This window comes from Salvia splendens, chromosome 1 (genome assembly GCF_004379255.2).
Source record: "Salvia splendens isolate huo1 chromosome 1, SspV2, whole genome shotgun sequence".
In the NCBI taxonomy this organism is placed as follows: domain Eukaryota; kingdom Viridiplantae; phylum Streptophyta; class Magnoliopsida; order Lamiales; family Lamiaceae; genus Salvia; species Salvia splendens.
Genome location: NC_056032.1, coordinates 44353455 through 44375073, shown reverse-complemented (window position 1 = coordinate 44375073; position 21619 = coordinate 44353455). Strand labels below are relative to the sequence as shown.

At 41.3% G+C, this 21619-nt stretch overlaps 3 protein-coding genes across 4 annotated transcripts; 1 reads left to right on the top strand and 2 right to left on the bottom strand.

Moving 5' to 3' along the window:
• Positions 1-3317: 3317 nt before the first annotated feature.
• Positions 3318-8369, bottom strand: LOC121754576. Of its 2 annotated transcripts, XM_042149918.1 has the most exons (5): positions 7352-8369; positions 6437-6578; positions 4219-6348; positions 4027-4145; positions 3722-3917 (listed from the first exon to the last, which is right to left on the bottom strand). In XM_042149918.1, exons 1-5 carry the CDS (start codon positions 8302-8304, stop codon positions 3863-3865), a joined length of 3399 nt encoding a protein of 1132 aa, XP_042005852.1. In that variant the 5' UTR covers positions 8305-8369; the 3' UTR covers positions 3722-3862. The 2 variants fall into 2 exon arrangements, with proteins under 2 accessions (XP_042005850.1, XP_042005852.1); XM_042149916.1 differs by having other exon boundaries at positions 3318-3917; positions 4027-6348; positions 7352-8368.
• Positions 8370-14062: 5693 nt separating this feature from the next.
• On the top strand, positions 14063-17365 carry LOC121754569. The gene is made up of 5 exons (XM_042149910.1): positions 14063-14249; positions 14513-14885; positions 14983-16390; positions 16476-16622; positions 16714-17365. The coding sequence occupies exons 2-5, from the start codon at positions 14829-14831 to the stop codon at positions 17223-17225; spliced, it is 2124 nt and encodes a 707-aa protein (XP_042005844.1). The 5' UTR covers positions 14063-14249; positions 14513-14828; the 3' UTR covers positions 17226-17365.
• A 2067-nt stretch (positions 17366-19432) lies between these two features.
• LOC121801433 (protein WHAT'S THIS FACTOR 1 homolog, chloroplastic-like) lies at positions 19433-20998 on the bottom strand. The gene has a single exon (XM_042200920.1). The coding sequence runs from the start codon at positions 20936-20938 to the stop codon at positions 19745-19747; it is 1194 nt and encodes a 397-aa protein (XP_042056854.1). The 5' UTR covers positions 20939-20998; the 3' UTR covers positions 19433-19744.
• Positions 20999-21619: the final 621 nt, after the last annotated feature.

The window sequence follows — 21619 nt, the reverse complement described above, 5'->3', positions numbered from 1 at the left end:
AAAAATCGAATTTTAAAAAAATACTTTTATTTATAAAAATTGTTTTTATATTTTAAATCAATTTTTACAAATAATTAAATACAAGAAATTTGTAATAGCCCACATATATTTGATGGGCTTGCGAATTTATGAAACTCATTCTTGGTTGCTTCTCTTTTATAGAGACAACCTTGAATGTTTTATGTTCCACTTTCGATGTGGGACAAAAGTCATTCTTGGTTGCCTGTCTTTTATAGAGACGGACTTGAATGTTTCATGTTCCACATTCGATGTGGGACAAAGTCATTCTTGGTTGCTTCTCTTTTATAGAGACAACCTTGAATGTTTTATGTTCCACTTTCGATGTGGGACACTGTCATTCTTGGTTGCTTCTCTTTTATAGAGACAACCTTGAGTGTTGGGACAAAGTCATTCTTAGTTGCTTCTCTTTATTAAAGACAACCTTGAATGTTTTATGTTTCACTTTCGATGTGGGATAAAATCATTCTTGGTTATTCTTCTTTTATAGAGACATCCTTGAATGTTTTATGTTTCACTTTCGATGTGGGACAAAATCATTCTTGGTTGTTTCTCTTTTATAGAGATATCCAAGAATGATTTTGTCTCACATCGATAGTGAAACATTCAAGTATGTTCATATAAAATTATATTTTAAATTAGGTCATTTTTATTTTTTTAAGATTTTAATTATGTTTTTTTTAAATTTTCAGTTGTATTTTTATTTTATGTTGTAATGTTGTTTTAATTTTAATGAATTTTGTTTGTTTAAATTGAATTGGGTTGGAAAAAAAATAAAAAATGAAATTGAATGAATAGTAATTAAGGGACGATTAAGAGACGGAGCGTTGCAGGTTCCGTCCCTTAGGGCATCCGCAACGCGGGCCGTCGGCGTTCCGCCGGCCGTTCTGCCGGAACGAAACCGCGGCGGCACGCGTTGCAGCCTCCGTTCCGATGCCAAACCGTTCCCAAACCGTGCCGGGTGCCAACGGCACGACCCGCGGCACGGTCTGCGCCGCCACGCGCTTCGGCGACGTGGCTTCTCCCCGCGTCGTGCGTGACGCCCACTCGCCGGTCCACGAGTGGGCGTCGTCACTTGCTGACGCAATAATTCATTTTTTTTAAAAAAAAATCGATTTTTTTTTTAAAAAAAATTTAACGGTAATATTACCGTTTTTTTAACATTTTTCATTTTTTTTAATTTTTATTTTTATTTTCTTATTCTATAAATACTCCTACTACTTCATCCTCATTTCACACACAACTACACATCTATTCTTCCTAAATCAACTTCATTTCCTCTCCAATTTTCATATTCAATCTCTTCACAAAATGTCCGGCGACGGCAACTACGGCGGTGGCGGCTCCGGTGGGTGGGATCTCAACGCGTTCGGCGATTAGGAGACCATGTACAATACACTTGGTGGTTCCAATTCGTCGACGCCGGGCACCCAGGGGTCGGCGACGCCGGGTGGGTACCAACCACCCACTTTCGATGTGGATGCATACGCTCGACCCTCTGCCTCACGGCCTTCGCAAGGATTGTCCCAGATTCGGGAGGATATCCCCGTTGCACCCACCCAGGGAGGAGCCGAGGCGGTGGAAGCTCCAGGGCTGCGTCTGAGGCGGCCGAGGAGGAGGAGGAACAGGAGGATGAACCGGAGGATCTGGGCCGGCATCCGTACAGCAACGAAGAAACAAAGGCGGTGTACAACGCCTGGCTCACCGTCTCGTACGATCCCATCGTCGGGAATCAACAAGCCGCCAAGTGCTTCTGGGAAAAGGTACGTGATGTCTACCACCAGACTTAGCCGAAAGGGGCCCGGAAGCGCAAATATACAATGCTCCGTGCTCACTTTCGCCGAGTCGACGTAAAGGTAAAAAAATTCTGCGGCATCTACTCGCAAGAAGCGGCGCAATTCCAAAGCGGAGCTTCTGGCACCGACATTCTGAGGGCGGCTTTGCGCGCCTTCCACCTGGACACCGGTAACCAATACAAATATGTTGATATTTGGCAGCTCGTCAAGGACGAGGAAAGGTGGACCGGCGGTGTCCGCTCCAGCTCGGGCTCAACCTCAAAGCGCACGAAGCACACGGCGACCGGCAACTACTCGTCTGGTGACACCGGTGAGGCCAGCGAGGGTGAACCGCAGGTGTTTGGGAGTACGGGGTATCCAACGCCCGACGAATACGGCGGATCCAGCCGTGGGCGCCGTCGGCCGCAAGGGACGAAGGCGGCGAAGGCGGCTAGAGCGAGGAAGGGCAGAGGCGAATCAAGCCAGCCGGCCTCGGGATCGGGCTCGCGGGGACGCTCGGACACACTTATGGTGGCGTACATCACCGCCACAATGGCGGACACTTCCCGCTTCTCGTACGCCCAATTCACGGCCTGGTGGAACGGAATTGTTGCTATGGCAGCACAACTTGACCTTCAGACTCCCCCTAAACCTCGACCGCCTCCGGAGGATGATTCGCCGGCGGAGTAGTTTTTTAATTTTCCCACGTTTAATTGTGTGTTTTTTATTGTGTGTTTTTTATTTTTTTAGGTTTTTAATTGTGTGGTTTTTATTTTTTTAAGTTTTAGTTGTACTTTTTTTAATGTGTGTTTTTTAATAAAGTGTGTTTGTTATTTAATAAATCGTGTTTGTTTTAATTGAATTGAGTTGGAAATAAAAATAAAAAATGAAATTGAATGAATAGTAATTTAAGGAACGGTTAAGGAACGGAGGGTTGCAGGTTCCGTTCCGTAGTTAAGGAATGGAGTAAAATAGTACAGTGGGCCCTCAAATAGTAGTTTAAGGAACGGTATAGGAACAACGTTGTGGATGACCTTAGTTAAGGGATGGAGGAAAAAAGGACAGTGGGGCCCTCAAATAGTAGTTAAGGGACGGTATAATTAAAAGTAAATTGATAAAGTTAGTGATGTAAATCCTACTTTTACAATATAATATAAGAAAAAATGAATTAGTGAGATGTAGAGTTCATTAACAATAGTAATAGTACTAGTAAAATAATGAGTGTAACAAATATTGACGAACAAACTAAAAAATAAACTAGTGACAAGTAATGGTGGACAAAGGAAGTACTATACTAGTTTCGTCAATTGGACATTTGATCTGGTGAATGTTTATTAATGAGAAAAATAGAGTGCAAATAAAGTATAAAAAGAATAACATAAATAGATACTTTAAACGTAGGCAAAATAATGAAATAGGAGAGTTAAATGAGAAGTAAAAAAAATTTAATTGTGCTGAATTTTGTCAAAAGGAGAAATAAATAACTAATAACGGAACAACCTAAAAATTAGATATGACCTAAGATTGAAAAAGAAGTTTATGAATTGAATTGATAAAAAGAACATCTACAATCTGTCAAAAAAAACACATGTACAGCCATATCTACTGATTCATTCTAAAACTAACCATAATTCCAAAAATCTTTCTGTAATAATCCTGCAACGAATGGGTTACCTATTGTCATAGATATTCTTGGAGTTGCAAAAGAATTCATCTGAGGAAGGCGGCGCTGGAAGGGAGATCGGGGTGCACTACAGTCTACAGCATATTGAAATGTCCCGGGATTCTCGAACTGCAAGATGGGCAGATAGTGCCAATAGCACCTGTCTGTACTCCTGCTTCAACGTGCTCGTTCAAGAATACGTTTCTGCACCAAACGCAAATGGGCGTAGCCTGACTAATACGGGATGCATTTGGCGTTAAAGCATCCTTTCCCAACCAAAATGAGGGATCCATCTCTTGTTCCATATTTGTACCATATGGAAAATTCTTGGCTTCTCCAGGTAACGAGTTTACACGTTGCTCACTCATGAAACTGTATTCGACGGGTTGGGCTCTAGCTGGCCTCATCATGTCACTTTGAATACCGTAGTTGTGATCCACACCAAATGAGCTTTCTTGCCCCTTCACAGAAAGCAAGTTGACAAAAGCATGAGCATAGCAAAACAAGAAAGATTTCCATTACTGTTAATGAGTCCATCTAATATCACAGAATAAAGATTTCTGAAGGTACCATAGTTGGTGCAAGGCCAAAAGTTGGAAAAAAGCTAGAAGATTGAATGTGTGGGGCTGAATTAGCATCATAACAACCTCCAAACAAATTAGCAGGACCATTTCTCCAAGAACCATCAGCTGCAGCACACTCACTGGTTGGCAAGCTGCTATTCCCAAAAGCACCCATAAAGTTCTGGCTAGAAGTTCTTACCTCGTTTCCTCTGGTCCCGTCCCAGTCCCTTTCCCCCTGAACCACGTTAAAACTATTGCCAGGTTCATTTGTTGTGTCATTGAAGGATATATTAGAATATCCAAAAGGTCTGGCTTGTTCCATGTCAGCAGCTATGTTACTACTCAGGATACTTGAACGAGTTGGATTGCCATATGTTTTAAGGCCAACGGGCTCGATGTTAAAGCTATTTCCTCGATAGCTTTCCTGTTTAACCCTATTCGACTCTGCACACATATCTGTCTGAAGACTACCAAAAGAAAGGCTTAGCTCATGCTTACCAGCAATCTTGATTCCATTGAGTTCAGAAGGATTAGCAGTAGTGTAAACCTTATCGGATGAAAATGCCCCATTTGATACTTCTGAAATACCAGACTGATTGAGTAATATACCTTCAGATGGATCCTGTCTGTGCTCTTTCATAGCATCATTGAACATCGTAATCATATTATCTTCTGCAGATAACTGCTCATCAGTTGTAGATATAAAAGGAGAGCACACTCCAAGTCTTGTATCCTGGTTGGCTCCTGTAATGGAATTGGAACTTACTATAGCAGAGCTGCTGCTGAAAAGGTCACTAGTTTGACCACTCCCAAAATTTTGGAGACAATCAAATTCGGGCATTTTTGTCTCCCTTCCACAAACCCTACCATCATTATTTTCATAATGATATGTGTCTTTATCATTAGCAGCTGCTAACTGACTTTCAGACATGCCGTGCACCCCTGGCACGTCCAAAAGATGAGTGAACACCTCAGAGACATCTTTATTGGTCGCATTTTCTTGCGTATTCCAAGTCTGAATAACTGAATCCATTCCATATTGCAGTTCCTCATGCATGTTCGCACCTTCATTATTCGCCTTGGAACTGTCATTCTCACATTTACTGAAACCAAGTGTATCACCAACTTTACATGTAACTGCAGAGCAGGGAACATTGTCTTCTTTACATGCTTTTCCATTATCAGCTATGGGCATACTGATGTTAGGACCTTTCTCAAGTTTAGATGCCTCTTGTCCAGAAGTTACACTCTCGGTGGTAGCAATGTCCTTACAAGGCAAGATTTCCAAATCACTCTTACTAACTGCTAAATCCTTCTCCTGCTGTCCTTGACCTTGAGTCCCAAAAAGAGAGAATACAGATTCATTCAATCCAAGATTCTGAGAATCAAAGTTGAGCTCCATTGTTTGTTGATTGCTATCATTTCTTCTATGCTGATTATCATTCCCCACCGGACATTCTTCCGTATGATCATTAGAATCTAATAAACATTCAGATGCCATACTTTGCATGGGGTTATCGGTAGATACAGAATTCTCAATCACACTGACAGTCATATCACTATCTGCAGCGCCATTTTGGGACAAAGTTGATTCCATCATCATTCCCCCTTGCATCATGGAACCATCTTTATTGATTTCAGCAGCAGAATCGTTCAGGCCTGCGTCGTTATGCGAACTTTTATTCTCATTGCTGGTAAAGAGAACCTCCAGAACTGACGAATGATTTGTTTCAGTGACTGTATCAGTAGCTCTATCCATCCCTCTAATGTTTCGACTACCATCTTCTAACTCTCCGAAATGGCCATCAATTTTATCATGATTTGAGTAAATAGTTGGCCCATTATTTGTGATACTGTTACAAACATCCATAGCATTATTAGACTTTGATGATCCTTCCACTGCATTATCTTGAGTAGGATATACATTGACAGAAGTGGGATAAACAGACTGAGAAAACTCTCCAACCATCTTAGGTTGGAATCTCACATGGGTACCAACATGACCATTGTATCGATGTCTTTCACTAAATGTCTTGTGACAGAATTGGCACTCATATTTTCCATCCTTGATAATCACTCCATCAGTAATGCGAACAATGTTTTTGTTTCTGTTTTTCCGGTGAAGCGATGATTGGTGGTTCAAGAATTCATCTTTGTCTTTGAAAGTTATATTGCACTTGTGGCAACATAGACTCTCTCCTATTCTATCCTCTGAAGCATTCCCCACATTTAATGTAACTTGGGTTTCAGGATTAGCAGTTACCAAATCCAAAGGAGGTGATGGTGCATGGGAGAAGGTTTCAATTTCATAATCATCTTGTACAACAAGCTGCAAAATTAGTCACGTCCACCGTGAACAAATTTATAACGAGAGAAGATAGACGGACAGATAAAAGGAAGAAAAACAGATAACTTACTGGGACGGTAGTCAATTTATCAGCATCATTCACGATGTCATTATATTGGACAAAGGTGCATCGATTTGTATCTTGCATGCCATGAAGAGAGAGCAAATATGATGATACCCCCTTGCATGTAACAAAATGCAGTCCACTGGGGCTGAAATGAACAACATATGATAAACTTACTCAATAAGAACATGAAAAAGGAAATTGATTTAAATGGTTTTAGTTAAATCATAGTAGAATTTTTAAAATGAATTGCCACTTCAAGCAAACAGGTTGGTAGTGCCACAGTAAACCTGTCATACTAAGCATGGGTAGGTCACACCACTATAAAGGTTTGAAGTATGTGAAAAAAATTATTGAAAAATGACTTTTCTGAGAGAACTTGAACAGAAGGTACAGTCAGATGTCAATAAATTAGTTCCTAAATTACTGAGACCATAAAACTAATAACTTAACATCCCAAAAAAGAGTATCATCAATCAACAAAGGAATCATATGAGTTTATCTTCAACACACCTAAATTTACAAATGCAATGTAAGCTTCATAAAATTGCATAGTAAGTCTTAACAATGTCTAATATTCCAATCAATGCTCCCCAAAAAGAACCACATGTTACTGTGGCAAGTCTTTTCTGATCCATTTATAGGATGCAACAAGCCTAGAATCAAATAGTATATGAAATACCTCCCTCACTCTCTGCAAATGTCATGAATTTCACAACATTGGTGATGGAAGTTTCTAGAAGTGGAAAGACAGTAAGACGATCACGTGAATCAAATAATACTGACAGTTTCCCCAGATTCGTAGTAAGGCCATTAACAACAAAATTTACTATGATGATATCACTTTTTCCTTCATAAATCCAGTTAATAGGAAAGCACAACACATAGAAATGCAATGTAAATAAATAAAGATAGGGGAACCTTATGTAGCGACGGCAATAGAGCCATACATTGCCATTTTTCTTCTTCACGGAGAGCGAAAGCTTCCAACCAACCGGCAGCTTCGATCCGAACTCATTAGCATCAACAATCCTCTTCTTCTTCCTCCTACTTCCCCACCTTCCATTCAATCCCGTCAAAAACCCTAACAATTCCTCTTCTGTTCGCATTCCATCGGTCCTCTGCCGAATCTCCTCCCGATAAGGATGCTCCGAGGCGCCCAACGCCGCCAAATCCACGGCCACTCCGTCGCTATTCAACACTTCTCTGTCTTTATCCTCCGCATTGTCACGCGGAATGAATTCACTCAGCGATGGCATTGGCAATTGCAACGTATCCGCATAGCTGCCGTCAATTACACTAACTTCCACGGCCTTGCGGGGCCGGCCGCGCTTCCGTTTGACTCCAATAGAGGAGATATTAGCCGGGGGCGGAGACGGCGGGGATGATAATTGCTGCGGCTGCAGCGAATTTAGGTATTCTATTTTCACCGGGAATAAATCGGCGGGATCCATGTCCGCGACGAAGAATTGCTTCAGGAGATTGATGATTTGGTGATTCTCGACGTTTTCCGGATCGGTTTTAGTGTTGATGGAGCCATAGGCGGCGGCGGGGGAGCGGAGATGGGGCGTGCGGGAGCGAGGAGTGGCGGGGGACGAGGAATCCGTGGGGGCGAGGCGGAGGCGGGAGTAGGTCTGCTTTCTGGAGCCGGCGGACTCGTTGAATACGGAGCGGTCAATGATTGGGATGACAACGTCGTCGCGGCAGTTGGGGTCGGCGGCGGCGGAGGAGCAGCGGGAGAGGGAATAGAGCTCCGATTGGGAGAGGAGGCGGAGATCCACAGTGGGAATTGAATCCAATCGGAGTAATCCGCCGTCTGTAGTGCTTGCGGTGGCGGTGGCGGTGGCGGCGGAATCGACGGTGGCGGAAGCCATAGGAAGGGACGGAGCGTGGAAGTTGGTATGGGGTTTAATTGTGGGAATAGCTGATGAGTTTAAATTTACTTTTTCAACCTTTCAAATTTAAATATATTCATTTTGGTTGTAAAGGATTAATTTAATTATAATGAAATTGTTAAAAAAAATACTACAACTCAATTATAATTGAACAATGGAATATGTAATACTATATTTTCAAAAAATTTGAATCAACTAAAAGCCCTAATTGCCACTCCAACATAATCTATAAAAGCATTTCTAAGAACATCTCCAATTATACACTAAGAGCACCCACAATCTTGCTCTTGCCAGCGAGCACGGTTTTCTGCCTACTCTTCGGCAAGAGCACAACACCCACAGTTGTGCTCTTCCGCAAGGACGAGCACAATTCAATTTAAAATTCAATTAAATAAAAACATTTCCATGATATTAAAATTCATTAAAACCCGAAATAATATTACAAATTACAAATAAAATAAAAAAAACCATAATTATGAACTTTGAAAATTTAAAAATTACATAATTAAAATCCTAAAAATTAAAAATTACATAATTAAATTCGTAAAATTAAAAAAAAAAACACTACTCGTTGCCGAATTTCGCTCACATGTGTTTGATTAAGTCTTCTTGTAGCTCAATGTGGGTTCGGGTATCGCGCATTGTGTGCCTTGTTTCTAGCCTCTCCCCCACCGTCGTATGCCGACCTCGTCATGGGGGAGACCTCGCGGTTGAGCTTCCGGCTTCATCCTCGTCGTAGAAGCTAGCTCCCTCGGTCCTTCGTCGGCTATAATCATGTTGTGTAAGATAATACGTGTACATGATGTCGGCGATATTGTTAAAGTACCACAGCCGAGCCGGGGCCTTCACAATGTTGAATCGGGCTTGAAGGACCCCAAAGGCTCTTTCGACGTCTTTCCGCGCGGACTCTTGACGCTGCGCAAAAAGAACTTGTCTCTGGTCTTGCGGGTTGCTGAGCGTCTTTACGAAAGTCAACCACCTTGGGTAGATACCATCGGCGAGATAGTAACCCATGTGGTATGTATTTCCGTTAATGGTGAAGTCGATCGTCGGTGCTACACCATTCATCACATCATTGAAGAGTGGTGAAGAATAGAGCACGTTCAAGTCGTTGTTGGATCCGGCAACGCCGAAATATGCATGTCAAATCCATAGGCGGTAGTCGGCGACCGCCTCAAAGATAAGTGTTGGGTCGCCGCCTTTGTGACCGCTTAAGTGTTGCCCCCTCAAAGCAGTCGGGCAATTCTTCCACCTCCAATGCATGCAGCCAATGCTGCCAAGCATTCCGGGAAAGCCATGGACTGATTCGTGAAGACGAAGCAACCGTTGGCAATCATCGGTGGTGGGTACCAGAAGGAATTCATCACCGAAAGCTGTACGAACGCCCTCGCACAAATTTTTTAGACAAAGGATTCCAGTGGACTCACCGACATGCAAATACTCGTCGAAGAGGTCGGTCGTTTGCCCAGTAGCGAGTTGTCGGATGGCACACGTACACTTCTGCAACGGCGTGATACTTTGCCGGTCGGCTGCATCTGGACCTGTTTGGAAGAATTCAACACGTGCGGACAATGTGTTGACAATTCACGTAAACAAGCGCTTTGACATGCAAAAACGGCGTCTGAAGTAATATGCCGGAAACCGCGGTTGGTCGGCAAAATAGTCGGCAACGAGTCTTTCGTGGGCTCCCTCCCGGTCATGATGGATGTAGCGGCGAGTTGATCTAGTTCGTGGAGGAGGAGGAGCGGGGGTATTCACCGCGACATATGCTTCATAAGCGGCACGATATTGTTCGTAGTATTCTTGTTGTTCGCGCTCCGCTTCCGTCATAAGATGGGTGAAATCCATTTGAGGTTTTGAGTGAGAGATGAAGGTGAAGATAGGTTGTATGAAAATTATGAATGAGAGATGATTTGATGTGATAAATGGATGATGAATATATGTATTTATAGATAATTTTGGAGGGGGGAAATAAAAAAATAAAAAAAATACAGAAAAACGGGCAAAAAAACGGCCATATTTTTGGGATTTAGATTTTTTTTATCAGTTTTTATAATTAAATACCGATTTTTTTAAAAATAATAATAATATTCAAAGGCAACGGCTATGTTGTTGCCCAATCGTAGCACGTCACGTCAGCTGCTCGCTGGCACGGACGTGCTCGATGCATCGAGGAGCGCCGTGCCAGCGGCGGACGACCTCATCCGTGGCGCTGGCACGGACGGACGGGCGCCGTCCGTCCACCGTTGCAGATGCTCTAAAACTCATTTTTGGTGCAGACAATTTCTCCAACCATACACTAAATTCAAATCTATTTTTGAGTTTTTCAATGGAATAACAACCTATTTGGTGTTATTGTAAATTTTTTGTGAGATAAATACAAAAAATGGTGTAACTTTTAAATATAGTGTGAATGATTGGAGAAAAATTACTTTTTGATGTAACAAATATTAAAAATGAGTTTGAATTTGATGTAAATGGTTGGAGATGGTCATAATCACTTTTTTTGACGTGTGGTGGCATGAGTTTTGAAAACGTATATCGGAGAACTTAGTAATTTGGAAGCAATTGATTTGAAATTTTATCTAATAGAGATAGGAAAAGGCATGTTGACGATGAACGAAATCAAACAATAGTATCATAAAACCTTGGTCGAGCTAATTGTTGCAAATCATGATTCAATTTATAGTATGTTGTTTTCATGATTTAAATTATGTAATTTTTTATTTTTTAATAATTTAATTTATATTAAAAATACGACTATAATTTTAATAAATATATTAAATTTAAGATTAATAAAAATAATGATTAATAAGTTTAAAAGAATAGTTGTGATTGAAATTTTATACTTGAATTATTGATTTTTTTAGCTGAATTTGAGATGTTTATTGTGGTAGTTTGTAAATGAATAACAGAAGTTTGATAGAGATTTAGGGTGGGTTGTGCGAATGTTTTATGACACCCAAAAAAAATCTTTAGAATTTGGAGTAAGTTGAAAGTAATTATGCATAAACCATGCTTTTACAACCCCTCGAATTATTTAAGATTTTCTTTGAGTAATAGCTACTACTAATTAATTGAACACTTATTCTATGTTAATTTTTATTTTTCGAAAAATAAAAATTATCTAATTAAAATATCATATGATTACAAGGCTAACCAATCCAATAGACAATATAAGAATTAAGAACTACGTTAAAATATATTTCTGCAAACATTTTTAGAATTAGTAGTATCAAAGTATCGAACAATGGATGCATATGTACATATTTTAAACATAATATAATTGGATACTTTTAATATTTCAAAACAAACCGATGTGTACGATTCCAACAGTAGTAATAATAATAATTAGACTACCAAAATTTTAACTAGTTTTCAAGTAAAAATTAATATCCATGAAACCTTCTTGATATCAAGATATACCCCACAAATGTCTAGAAGATGTGTTGATTAAATTTATCATAACAAAACGATATCATTCGAATAATTTAGATTTTAATTTTATCTGAATCTAATGTTGCAATCACTAATTCGTATCATAGGAAAAAATAAATTGTGTACCTAGTAGTAGTATAAAAGATTATGAATAATCAGAGATAAATCAATTTTAGGCTCTTCACGCTTGAAATGGGACATATCACATATGGCTCTTGGAATCAACTAAGAGCATCCACAACCGTGCTCTTGCCAGCGGCACGGTTGTGGGTCCTGGCGGTACTATTCATGCCTGCTCTCTGGCAAGAGCACAACACCCACAACTGTGCTCTTCCGCAAGGACGAGCACAATTAATTTAAAATTCAATTAAACAATAACATTTCCATAATATTAAAATTCATTTAAAATTCATGCATGCTTTAAGGCTTCAGAGCCGGGCCGAGCCGAGCCGAGCCTAAAGTTTCCTCTTAATGGTACGCCGTTTGGTAGTTGGTACGAATATTTAATGTGATGACGTGGCGATTAATTATTTTGTCCACTTCCATATCTGTAATTCCGTGAAATTATTTTCTTTGTTACTTTCATTTTGATCTTTGCATGTGAAATTATTAGAAAAAAAATATAGTACTCGCTCCGTTTCATTTAAAATATTCATATTTTTGTGTGACACATGATTTTAGGTGGATTAGTCGATTATGATAAAATAAAATGTAAAAGATGATTGAATATTTTAATAAAGAAAAAGGAGAGAGAAATTTATTTTCAAATATGACAAGTGAACATGTTAAGTGTTATAATTAAAAAAGGAAATGTGGATATATTCAATGGGACGGAAAGAGTAATAATAAAGGTACAACTTACGAGGTTATTAGCAATTAAATCTTAATTTTGAACGATTTTACAAAATTAAACCCAATTTTCAAACCATGACGTTCAGTAAATTAGACATCCTAAAGTAGTATAATTTTTTGTTCTCTTGTAAATGTTTGATCCTTCCATCCCATTAAATATGATACATTTCTTTTTTACACAAGTTTTTAGATAGTATTGTTTAGCTATTAAATAAAGAGAGAGTAAAGTATTAAAGGAAAAAAAATAAGGAGAAAAAATAGGAAAGATTATAAAATAAGAGAGAGAGATATTTTTTTAATAAAAGATTGTGCCTAACTTATAATGGAATCGAGAGAGTATTATTTAGTCTAATTTAAGATTGAATCTTACAAATATTATTCGATTAGGTAAATTCTAATGGGATACACTTTTGGGACAATGTCAAATAAGACTGGTTTAGATTCATGAACTCGGTTCTTCTATAATGACAAAATTAGTTTTAAAATCAATTCAATTATGAAAAGTTAATTTTAAACAAAAAAACAACAAACTTTATAAATTTGGATCTCTTATTCTTGACAGTAATTTGCACTAACCTATACAAGTGACACGATTTAAAACTACTTTTTTCTATTCGAATATAGTAGAGAATTATTAGAGTTCACTTAAATATTTTAGGAGATAAACATGTGTACACAATAATCAATAGCGTTAATTAACATTATCGTGTAGGCCATGACAACGAATGAGAGCTATGGAAAACTCATCCATGGAAAATTGTGGCTTGTTTTTCACTTGGACCCACCTATATCAGTTTAGACTTTAGGGGTTTAAATAAAGATAGACAATCATTTTTTCTTCTTTTTCTTATTTGAATAAACATCCTACTACATTTTTATTATCTTTAATTACTCTTATCGGTTAGAAAATAGTAGTTGCCTTCTCATTTTTCACGAACTTTCAAGAAAAATCTATTCATTACAGTATTTAAAATGGTTGATCTTAAAAATGAACAAGATTTGATCTCATGCGATATATGATAAGTAATATGCACTCTTTCATTTTTAGTACTCCATGTCCCATAAGAATATGTCATTGTTTTAAGTTAAAATCTCATAAATTTTTATTTTTATAGTATAACAAGTTAACATCATTTAGAAAACTAATATAATCTCTATATTCGCGTTGAAATTATGAATAATATTCAAATATATTAATATAACCATGACATGCTAACGTACTATGTTTCATTTTTTTTAAAAAAATTCCACACGGCGTGAAACCACCACTTGCAGTATTAATTTAAACAAAAAATCGAATTCTTAGTAAAAATCATTAGTGTAGAAAAGTACTCTCCCATGTAAAAAAGTTACCATAAATAATTAAATATGGTGCTTTATCATATAAAATTGCAATAATAGATTATTTAAATGCATAGAGGTACCACCGCGGGGATTACGCGTACGCTTATTCATGAAATTGCCGTCTATTTCTAGTCACTTCTGCTCCACCTTACGATCACCATGTTTATGCTTCTCTCAATTCCTCAAACACGCACTTTTTCACCTCCAAAAACACGCACATAACAGCTTCATTTAGCTTGCTTCTCCCTATATTTGGGGCTTCTCAACCGGGCCTTATTTTTTTCTGCACGGTAAATCTTTACCTGTCTCAATCATTTTTCCTTTTCTTGGTTTATGATAATTAATCTTTCGTGGCTATGGTTTAGTACACCTTTTAGGTTTTGGTGATTTTGGGTGAATTTGGTTGTTTGTTGATTTGGGACTTGTCTAATTTGTGGTGGGCTACCTGGAAAATATGTTGGGTGTGTTTAAATAGTGGAAAGATTGGATTTTTCGTGTGTTTTTGGGACTTTCTTGAAATGGGATTGTGATTTTGTTGCTTGGTTTTTTACAGGAAAGGAGGTTGGTTGAGGTTCCAAATATGCATTGCTGAGTTTGATTGATCACTCTGGACTACCTTTCCTTTATATTTGAGATGTCTTGGTTTTTCTGGAAGCAAGTAAAGCAGGTTGTGAGGCTGTGTTTCTTCGGTTTTCGGGCTAATCCAATGTGAAATTCTGCGTGTGTTTTCGGGGAATTTATTCGTTGTTGTTGTTGTTTTTGTGCGGGGGCTTTGGTTTGAGTATACAACTGCGGCTTAGCCTGAATACGAGTAGAGAAGGGGAGGGGAGACGAATCACGGTAGTATTAGTGAGGTTTTGATCTGAGGAATGGCTTCTCTTAACTGCTTTTGCCCTTCTTGGATGAAGAAGAAGAAGAAGAATAAGGTGATTGATTGTTGAATGTGTTGCTTTTTAATTTGATGATTTGTGTGTGTGTTGGTTGTGTTTCTTGGTTGTTGAACTGATTTGATCTGGGGTGTAGGGAGGGAAATTGCGGCGTGTTGAGCTATCCGGTAAGGAGAAGAATGGGAATGCTTTGCGCGTGAAGCTCGAACATGTCCAGGCATCTTCAGAAAAGAACGAGTTGAGGTCAACATCTTTCAGAGTTCCGGTTCCTTTTCGTGTCCCAGGGAGTTCTAGATGCAGTGTGAAGGTGATGAATCACGAGAGCCCCGTTGCAGCTGATTCCCATGAACCGGACTATGAAGGGGGAGACGAGCATGACAGGGCTTCCCAGTTGGGGAGGGATTCTGAATTCAAATTTCAAGCATGCTCTGGAAATCTAAGCGAAGAAAAAGGAGGCGACTTTCAAGGTACCAAGAGCTCCGGCTCCTTGGATATAAACGAAGGAGAATTCAACTTCCAAGCGTGTTTTGAACATCCCAACGAAGAGAAAAGGCCAATTCTACGAGAAGTGAAGTCCTCATGTTCTTTGAACATTGATGACAATGTTGAACACAGCCACACGGAAGCAATGTTTGAGATGGATGCAAGTGGACACCTGAGTGATCCAGGGACCGGGAAAGCTAGGTTTTGGGCTTCTCCTGAGCTCAAGCGCTCGTGCTCTAGTTTGGCAATAAGAAGCGTCACTCTAGAGCTCGAGAAGTGCAAATCTTACGAGGATATGCAGATGTTGGCTGAAATGCACGCGCCGGGCAATTTTGGAGGAGACAGTGGAAGAAGTCCTGCGTCTATCAAGACGCGATGCAGTGCTGATAAGGTGATGCTGAAGAAGCATTCCTCGAGCCAGATCCTTCCTTCCGGGAGCCGGAAACTGTGGTGGAAATTGTTCCTATGGAGTCACAGAAACTTGCATATAACAGCTGATACAACGAAACCGCTCCTATCTGAACTCGAGGCTGCGCCTCTCAACCAGCGCGGTGGCTATTCATCAGATACAGTCGAGCCTAAGCATGCCACCGGCTCTAGAAACATGAGATCTCCGAGCACATTGACAGAAGAGTCGACTGAGAAGGGCAAGTGCAGCACGGATGACACGAATTGGGATGGATTGTACGGACACTCCAACATGTGGCCTCAGAATCAGTGGCTTGCCTTCCCTCCCGACTCGTCTCCTCTGTGGAGAGTGAACGAGTGGGTGAGAGAAGCTTCCTCGCAGCCTCCTTGCCTAGTGGACGGAGATGAGCCTCAACACGAAGATGATATTTATTTCCCGTCCTCTCCTGAGCACGATGCATCACATCCACAAGGCTCGTCTCGACCTCCGGCTGCAGACACACACGAGGAAATCTCACATGCCAACACTGTTACCCAGTCCTTGACCACTAACTCGAGCGTGGCTCATATCACAGGCCTCGGACTTGCAGTCATTCCCTCAATTTCGCAGTTTTCCAGCCTTCGATCAGTCAACTTGTCTGGCAATCTTATTGGTATATTTCAAATATGATCATTTTAAATATCAGTTGAATGCTTGTGAGTCTTTTTGCCAATGATTTATTCCGCTTCTATTTGCAGTTCATATAACTCCGGGATCTCTACCAAAGGGTCTCCATGTTCTTAATCTATCGAGGAACAAGATAAGCACGATCGAGGGTTTGAGGGACTTGACTCGTCTCCGCGTGCTCGACCTCAGCTACAACCGGATCTCCAGAATTGGTCAAGGTACGTTTCTTGCAACCCGTTCAAGTAAACCCATACTAGAAACTCCGAGCTATATATCAGCTAACACGTCGTTTTCTTGGAACGATGACAGGGCTGTCGAACTGCACTCTTGTTAAAGAGCTCTATCTAGCCGGGAACAAGATAAGCACAGTGGAAGGTCTGCATCGACTCTTGAAGCTGACCGTGCTCGATTTGAGCTTCAACAAGATCACCACAGCGAAGGCGCTAGGCCAGCTCGTAGCGAATTACAGCTCCCTCATTGCAGTCAATCTACTCGGGAATCCGATCCAGAGCAACATGAGCGAGGATCTATTGAGGAAGACCCTCTGCAGTCTGCTGCCAAAGCTTGCCCTGCTCAACAAGCAGCCGATAAACCCACAGAAGGCTCGAGAGATACGCGTGGACTCCAATGCTAAAGCTGCGCTCGGGAGCAGCGGCTGGAGCAGTCGGAGGAAACCAGTGAGGAAGGGGGCAGCAACGGGGGCATCGTCGTCGTCTCACAGTGCTCGTAGAAGCAGCCCCACCGTAAGCACCAGCCGTAAGAGCAAACACAGGTCAAGAAGCACTTCTCGCCATCATTCAACTTTGAGGGAGAAGGCTTGATTTTCTTTTTGATTTTGCTTGGTTTTTTTATTTCAAGCATTCAAGAATGATTTTTGTGATCTGTAATTTGCTTGTGCTGTAATTTGTGGCTGCTTGTGTAAATTTGGCCTTCACCTATATATAGCTTTGGATTTTGAATTTCTCTCCCTCTCCTCTCCCTCTCCCTCTCACACACACACACACACACACACACACACAGTGATGAGAGAGAAAATGCATTGTCTAAAATAGAACAAAATCACCCAAGATTGGAGAAGTTCCTCATTCTACAACTAGTATACTAAGACCATCCACAACGGGACTCGCCGGCGTCTCGCGTCTCGTCTCAGCGAGACGAGACCCCGGCGAGACGCGTTGCAGCCTCCATCTCGTCCCGTCTCGTCGCGCGACTCGTCTCGCCGAGCCAGGAGACGAGCTGGCTCGCCACGCGCCTCGGCGACGTGGCGCAGCCCGGCGTCGTGCGTGACGCCCACTCGCCGGCCCGCGAGTGGGCGTCGTCACGTGCTGACGCAATAAATATTTTTTTAAAAAAAAAAATCGAATTTAAATAATAAAAAAAAATTTTGTAACGGTATTATTACCGTTTTTTTTGTTTTTTTTTATATTTTTTTTGTTTTTTATTAAATTTTTTACTCTATAAATACTCCTAAACCCATCCTCATTTACACACAACTACACATCTATTCTTCATATCATCTAAATTTTCTCTCAAATTTTCGCTGAAATTTTCATAACCCAACTCAAGATGTCCGGCGACGGCGAGGGCAACTATGGCGGCTCCGGCTCCGGCGGGTGGGATCTCAACTCATTCGGCGATTGGGAGAACATGATCAACACATTGGGCGGTGGAGGTTCGTCAACGCCGGGGACCCAGGGTTCGGCGACGCCGGGGGGGTACCAACCACCCAATTTTGACCTTGATGCATATGTTCGTCCCAACGTCCCGCGGTTTTCGCAGGGATTATCCCAGATCCGGGAGGATTTTCCAGTTGTACAACCCCAGACGGGCGAGGACGAGGAGGAAGAAGAGGAAGAGGATCTTGGCCGACATCCGTACAACAACCTCGAAACGATGGCGGTGTACAACGCCTGGATCACGGTCTCGTACGATCCCATCGTCGGGAATCAACAAACCCGGAAGTGTTTCTGGGAAAAGGTTGTCGAGGTCTACCACCAAATAAAGCCGAACCGCTCCCGCAAGCGCACAGTTAAAATGATCCGCTGTCACTTTGACCGAGTCGACCGACATGTCAAAAAATTCTGCGGCATCTACTCGGCGGAAGAGGCGCGCTACCAAAGCGGCGCCACGGCCACCGACATTTTGACGTCCGCTTTGCGCGCCTACTACCAGGACGAGGGACATCAATTCAGATTTGTTGATGTTTGGCGCGCCGTCAAGGACGAGGAACGATGGGCCGGCGGTTTCCGCTCCAGCTCGGGCTCAAACTCGAAGCGCACGAAGCATACGGCGAGTGGCCAATACTCGTCTAGTGCTGGTGCGTCTGGTGGTGACACTGCTGAAGGCATCAGCCAACATGATGCTGAATCCCAGGAGTTTGCGGGTACGGTCGGCGATGCAGGAGGATCCGCGAGTACGCGCCGTCGGCCGCAAGGGACGAAGGCGGCGAAAGCGGCTAGAGCAAGGAAGGGCCGAGGCGAATCAAGCCAGCCGGCCTCAGGATCGGGCTCGCGAGGAGGCTCGGACACACTTATGGTGGCGTACATGACCGCCACAATGGCGGACACTTCCCGCTTCTCGCACTCCCAATACGCGGCCTGGTGGAACGGAATTGTGCATATGGCAGCACAACTTGGCCTTCCGACTCCCCCTCAACCTCGACCGCCTCCGGAGGATGATTAGCCCTTCCGATTAATTTTTTTTTATTTTGTGTGTTTTTTTATTTTGTGTGTTTTTTTATTTTGTGTGTTTTTTTTATTTTGTGTGTTTTTTTATTTTGTGTGTTTTTTAATTTTGTTTTAATTTTAATAAAGTGTGTTTGTTTAAATTGAATTGGGTTTTAAAAAAAATTATAAATTAAATTGAATGAATAGTAATTAAGAGACGGTATAGAGACGGTTAAGAGACGGAGCGTTGCAGCCTCCGTCTCTTAGTTAAGAGATGGAGGAAAAAAGGACAGTGGGGCCCTCAAATAGTGCTCAAATAGTAGTTAAGAGACGGTTTAAGAGACGGTATAGAGACAGCGTTGTGGATGGCCTAATACACATGATTCATTTACAAGTACGTAGAAGTATGATCCTCAGCATAAAAGGTGGAGTAGTACTAACTTTACATAAACCCTAAAACCTCTCTCACACTCTCTCAATTCAAAATCGATTTTCCCTCCACTCTCAAGAATCCAATCACAAATCACACCCAAATCTCTGCTCCTCTTCCCATTCTTGTTCAACCCTGCAATCCAATTGCAATTCTTGCAAAAATCAAATCTTTGAAGCCTCAATCCTCATCTCATTCTTCTTAAACCCTTCTTCAATCCGACTCCAATTCTTGCTCAATCCAATCACACTCCACACCCCTGCTCAGTCCTGCAATCCATCTCGGACTCCTGCATATCTGCGTACTTATAGAGCTTCTCGTTAAATGCTACCTGCGCGTCCTTGTCAACGAGCTCTCCATCCTCGCCATAGCCATCCTTGAGAAACACGCACCAATTCATCTGTGTGCCAGCGAGGTAGAATGTCCGGGGTTGCTTGAGAAGCATCTGATACGTGTGCTTCGTGAGGCTGAACTCCTCCTTAAACTCCACCACATTGTGTATGTAAGCCCTCTTCTCCAAAGTCAAGCTCAAGAACTCGTGGATGATCCCCACTCTGTACTTCTCCGCCTCCAACGTCCACAAATCGAGCTTGCTCCCATCCGAATAGGGCGAAACCAAAGGCAACGTGTTCAACAGATTCAACTTCCTCTCATCCTCCAGCTCCAACTCCAGCTTCCTGCCATGCTTCACTGGGAATCTGAATGCCTTCTTCACCTTCTCCTCATCAGCCATGAATTCCTTCTCCAACGCGCTCACAGCCAGCGAATCGTCCCAATTCACTAGCTCAAGAATCCTTTTGCCATCATCTTCAACGACTACTCGGAAATAATTAGGGTAATTAGCGATTTTATCCCTAAAATCCTCTGAAATCCCAAACAATAACCGATTGTGGTAGATTTTGCTCAAGGGGATTCGTTTATTCACTGACATCATAAGCAATTTCCTCACGACATCTACCTTATGAAGCTCCGATTTAGCTTCGATTTCGCGCTCCTCGCGGAGGAGATCTTCCATGAGATCGGTGAATCCGAACCACATCTTGCCGTCGGAGTGGCGGTAGGTTTGGAAGACGAGCGGGTGGCGCAGGATGGATTTGAGGACTTTCCGGCCGCGGGGAAACCCTAGCTGCTGGTGGAGTTTTCCGGCGTCGTCGAGAAGGAGGACTTGCTCGCGCTGTTTGGAGAGGAATTCCTTGGTTTTCGTGAGGAATCGGAAATGAGCGTCGCGGTGGAGGATGTTCTCGAAGTGGCGGATGAGATTGGGCTGGGTTTGAATCGATTTGGTTCTAGGGCTTTCCTTCTTCTTGCGCTTTTTTCTGAACTTTTTGGGGGTTTTGGTGATGAGGAAGGAGGTGGAGTAGAAGGCGGCGGAGGAGGAGAGAACGTATTGGGGTTTCGACGGGAATACGGTGGTAGAGAGAAAGCGGAAAAGAGCCATGACGGCGGCGATGGAGGGAGGCCGGCGGCGGAGCTGAATTAGGGGTTTTAGAATGTTAAGTTTAAATATTTCAAAATCTAGAAAAAAATTTAGGTAAAACATTAGAAATTGTACTTTAATAAAAAAATATTAGTACTACTAATTTTTTTGTTAGAATTTTATGAGTTAAATATACTAATTCTTTTGTTAGAATTTTATGGAGTGTTATTTTATGAGTTAAATAGAGTGATTTTTATTTGATATGAAATTTTTTATGCACTGTTATTTTGTTATTTTGAATTTTAATGTCATATAAAATGATCTTAGCACAAATTTTAATCATTGTGCATAACAGAAAGGGTGTAATTTTACTTGCTTCAAAATTTGAAATAAATCAAAATATTCAGCATTACCAAAATGCAATAACCCAAGAAATATTACTCCCTGCTTCATTCTCAAAAAATAGACAAACTTGTAAATGACATGAGTTTTAATGTATAATTGTAAAGTAAGATAAATGAAAAAAAAGTTAATGAAATGAATGTTAATGAATTGTGGGGTTCATATTATAAATGACGTATAACATTATTATTTGTTGAAAACTTTCTATATTTAGAATTCATTTAATTTTAGGGGACGATCCAAAATGGTAAACTAGTACTTCCAAAACGAATGCTTAAAACGAAACGCATCTAACTACAA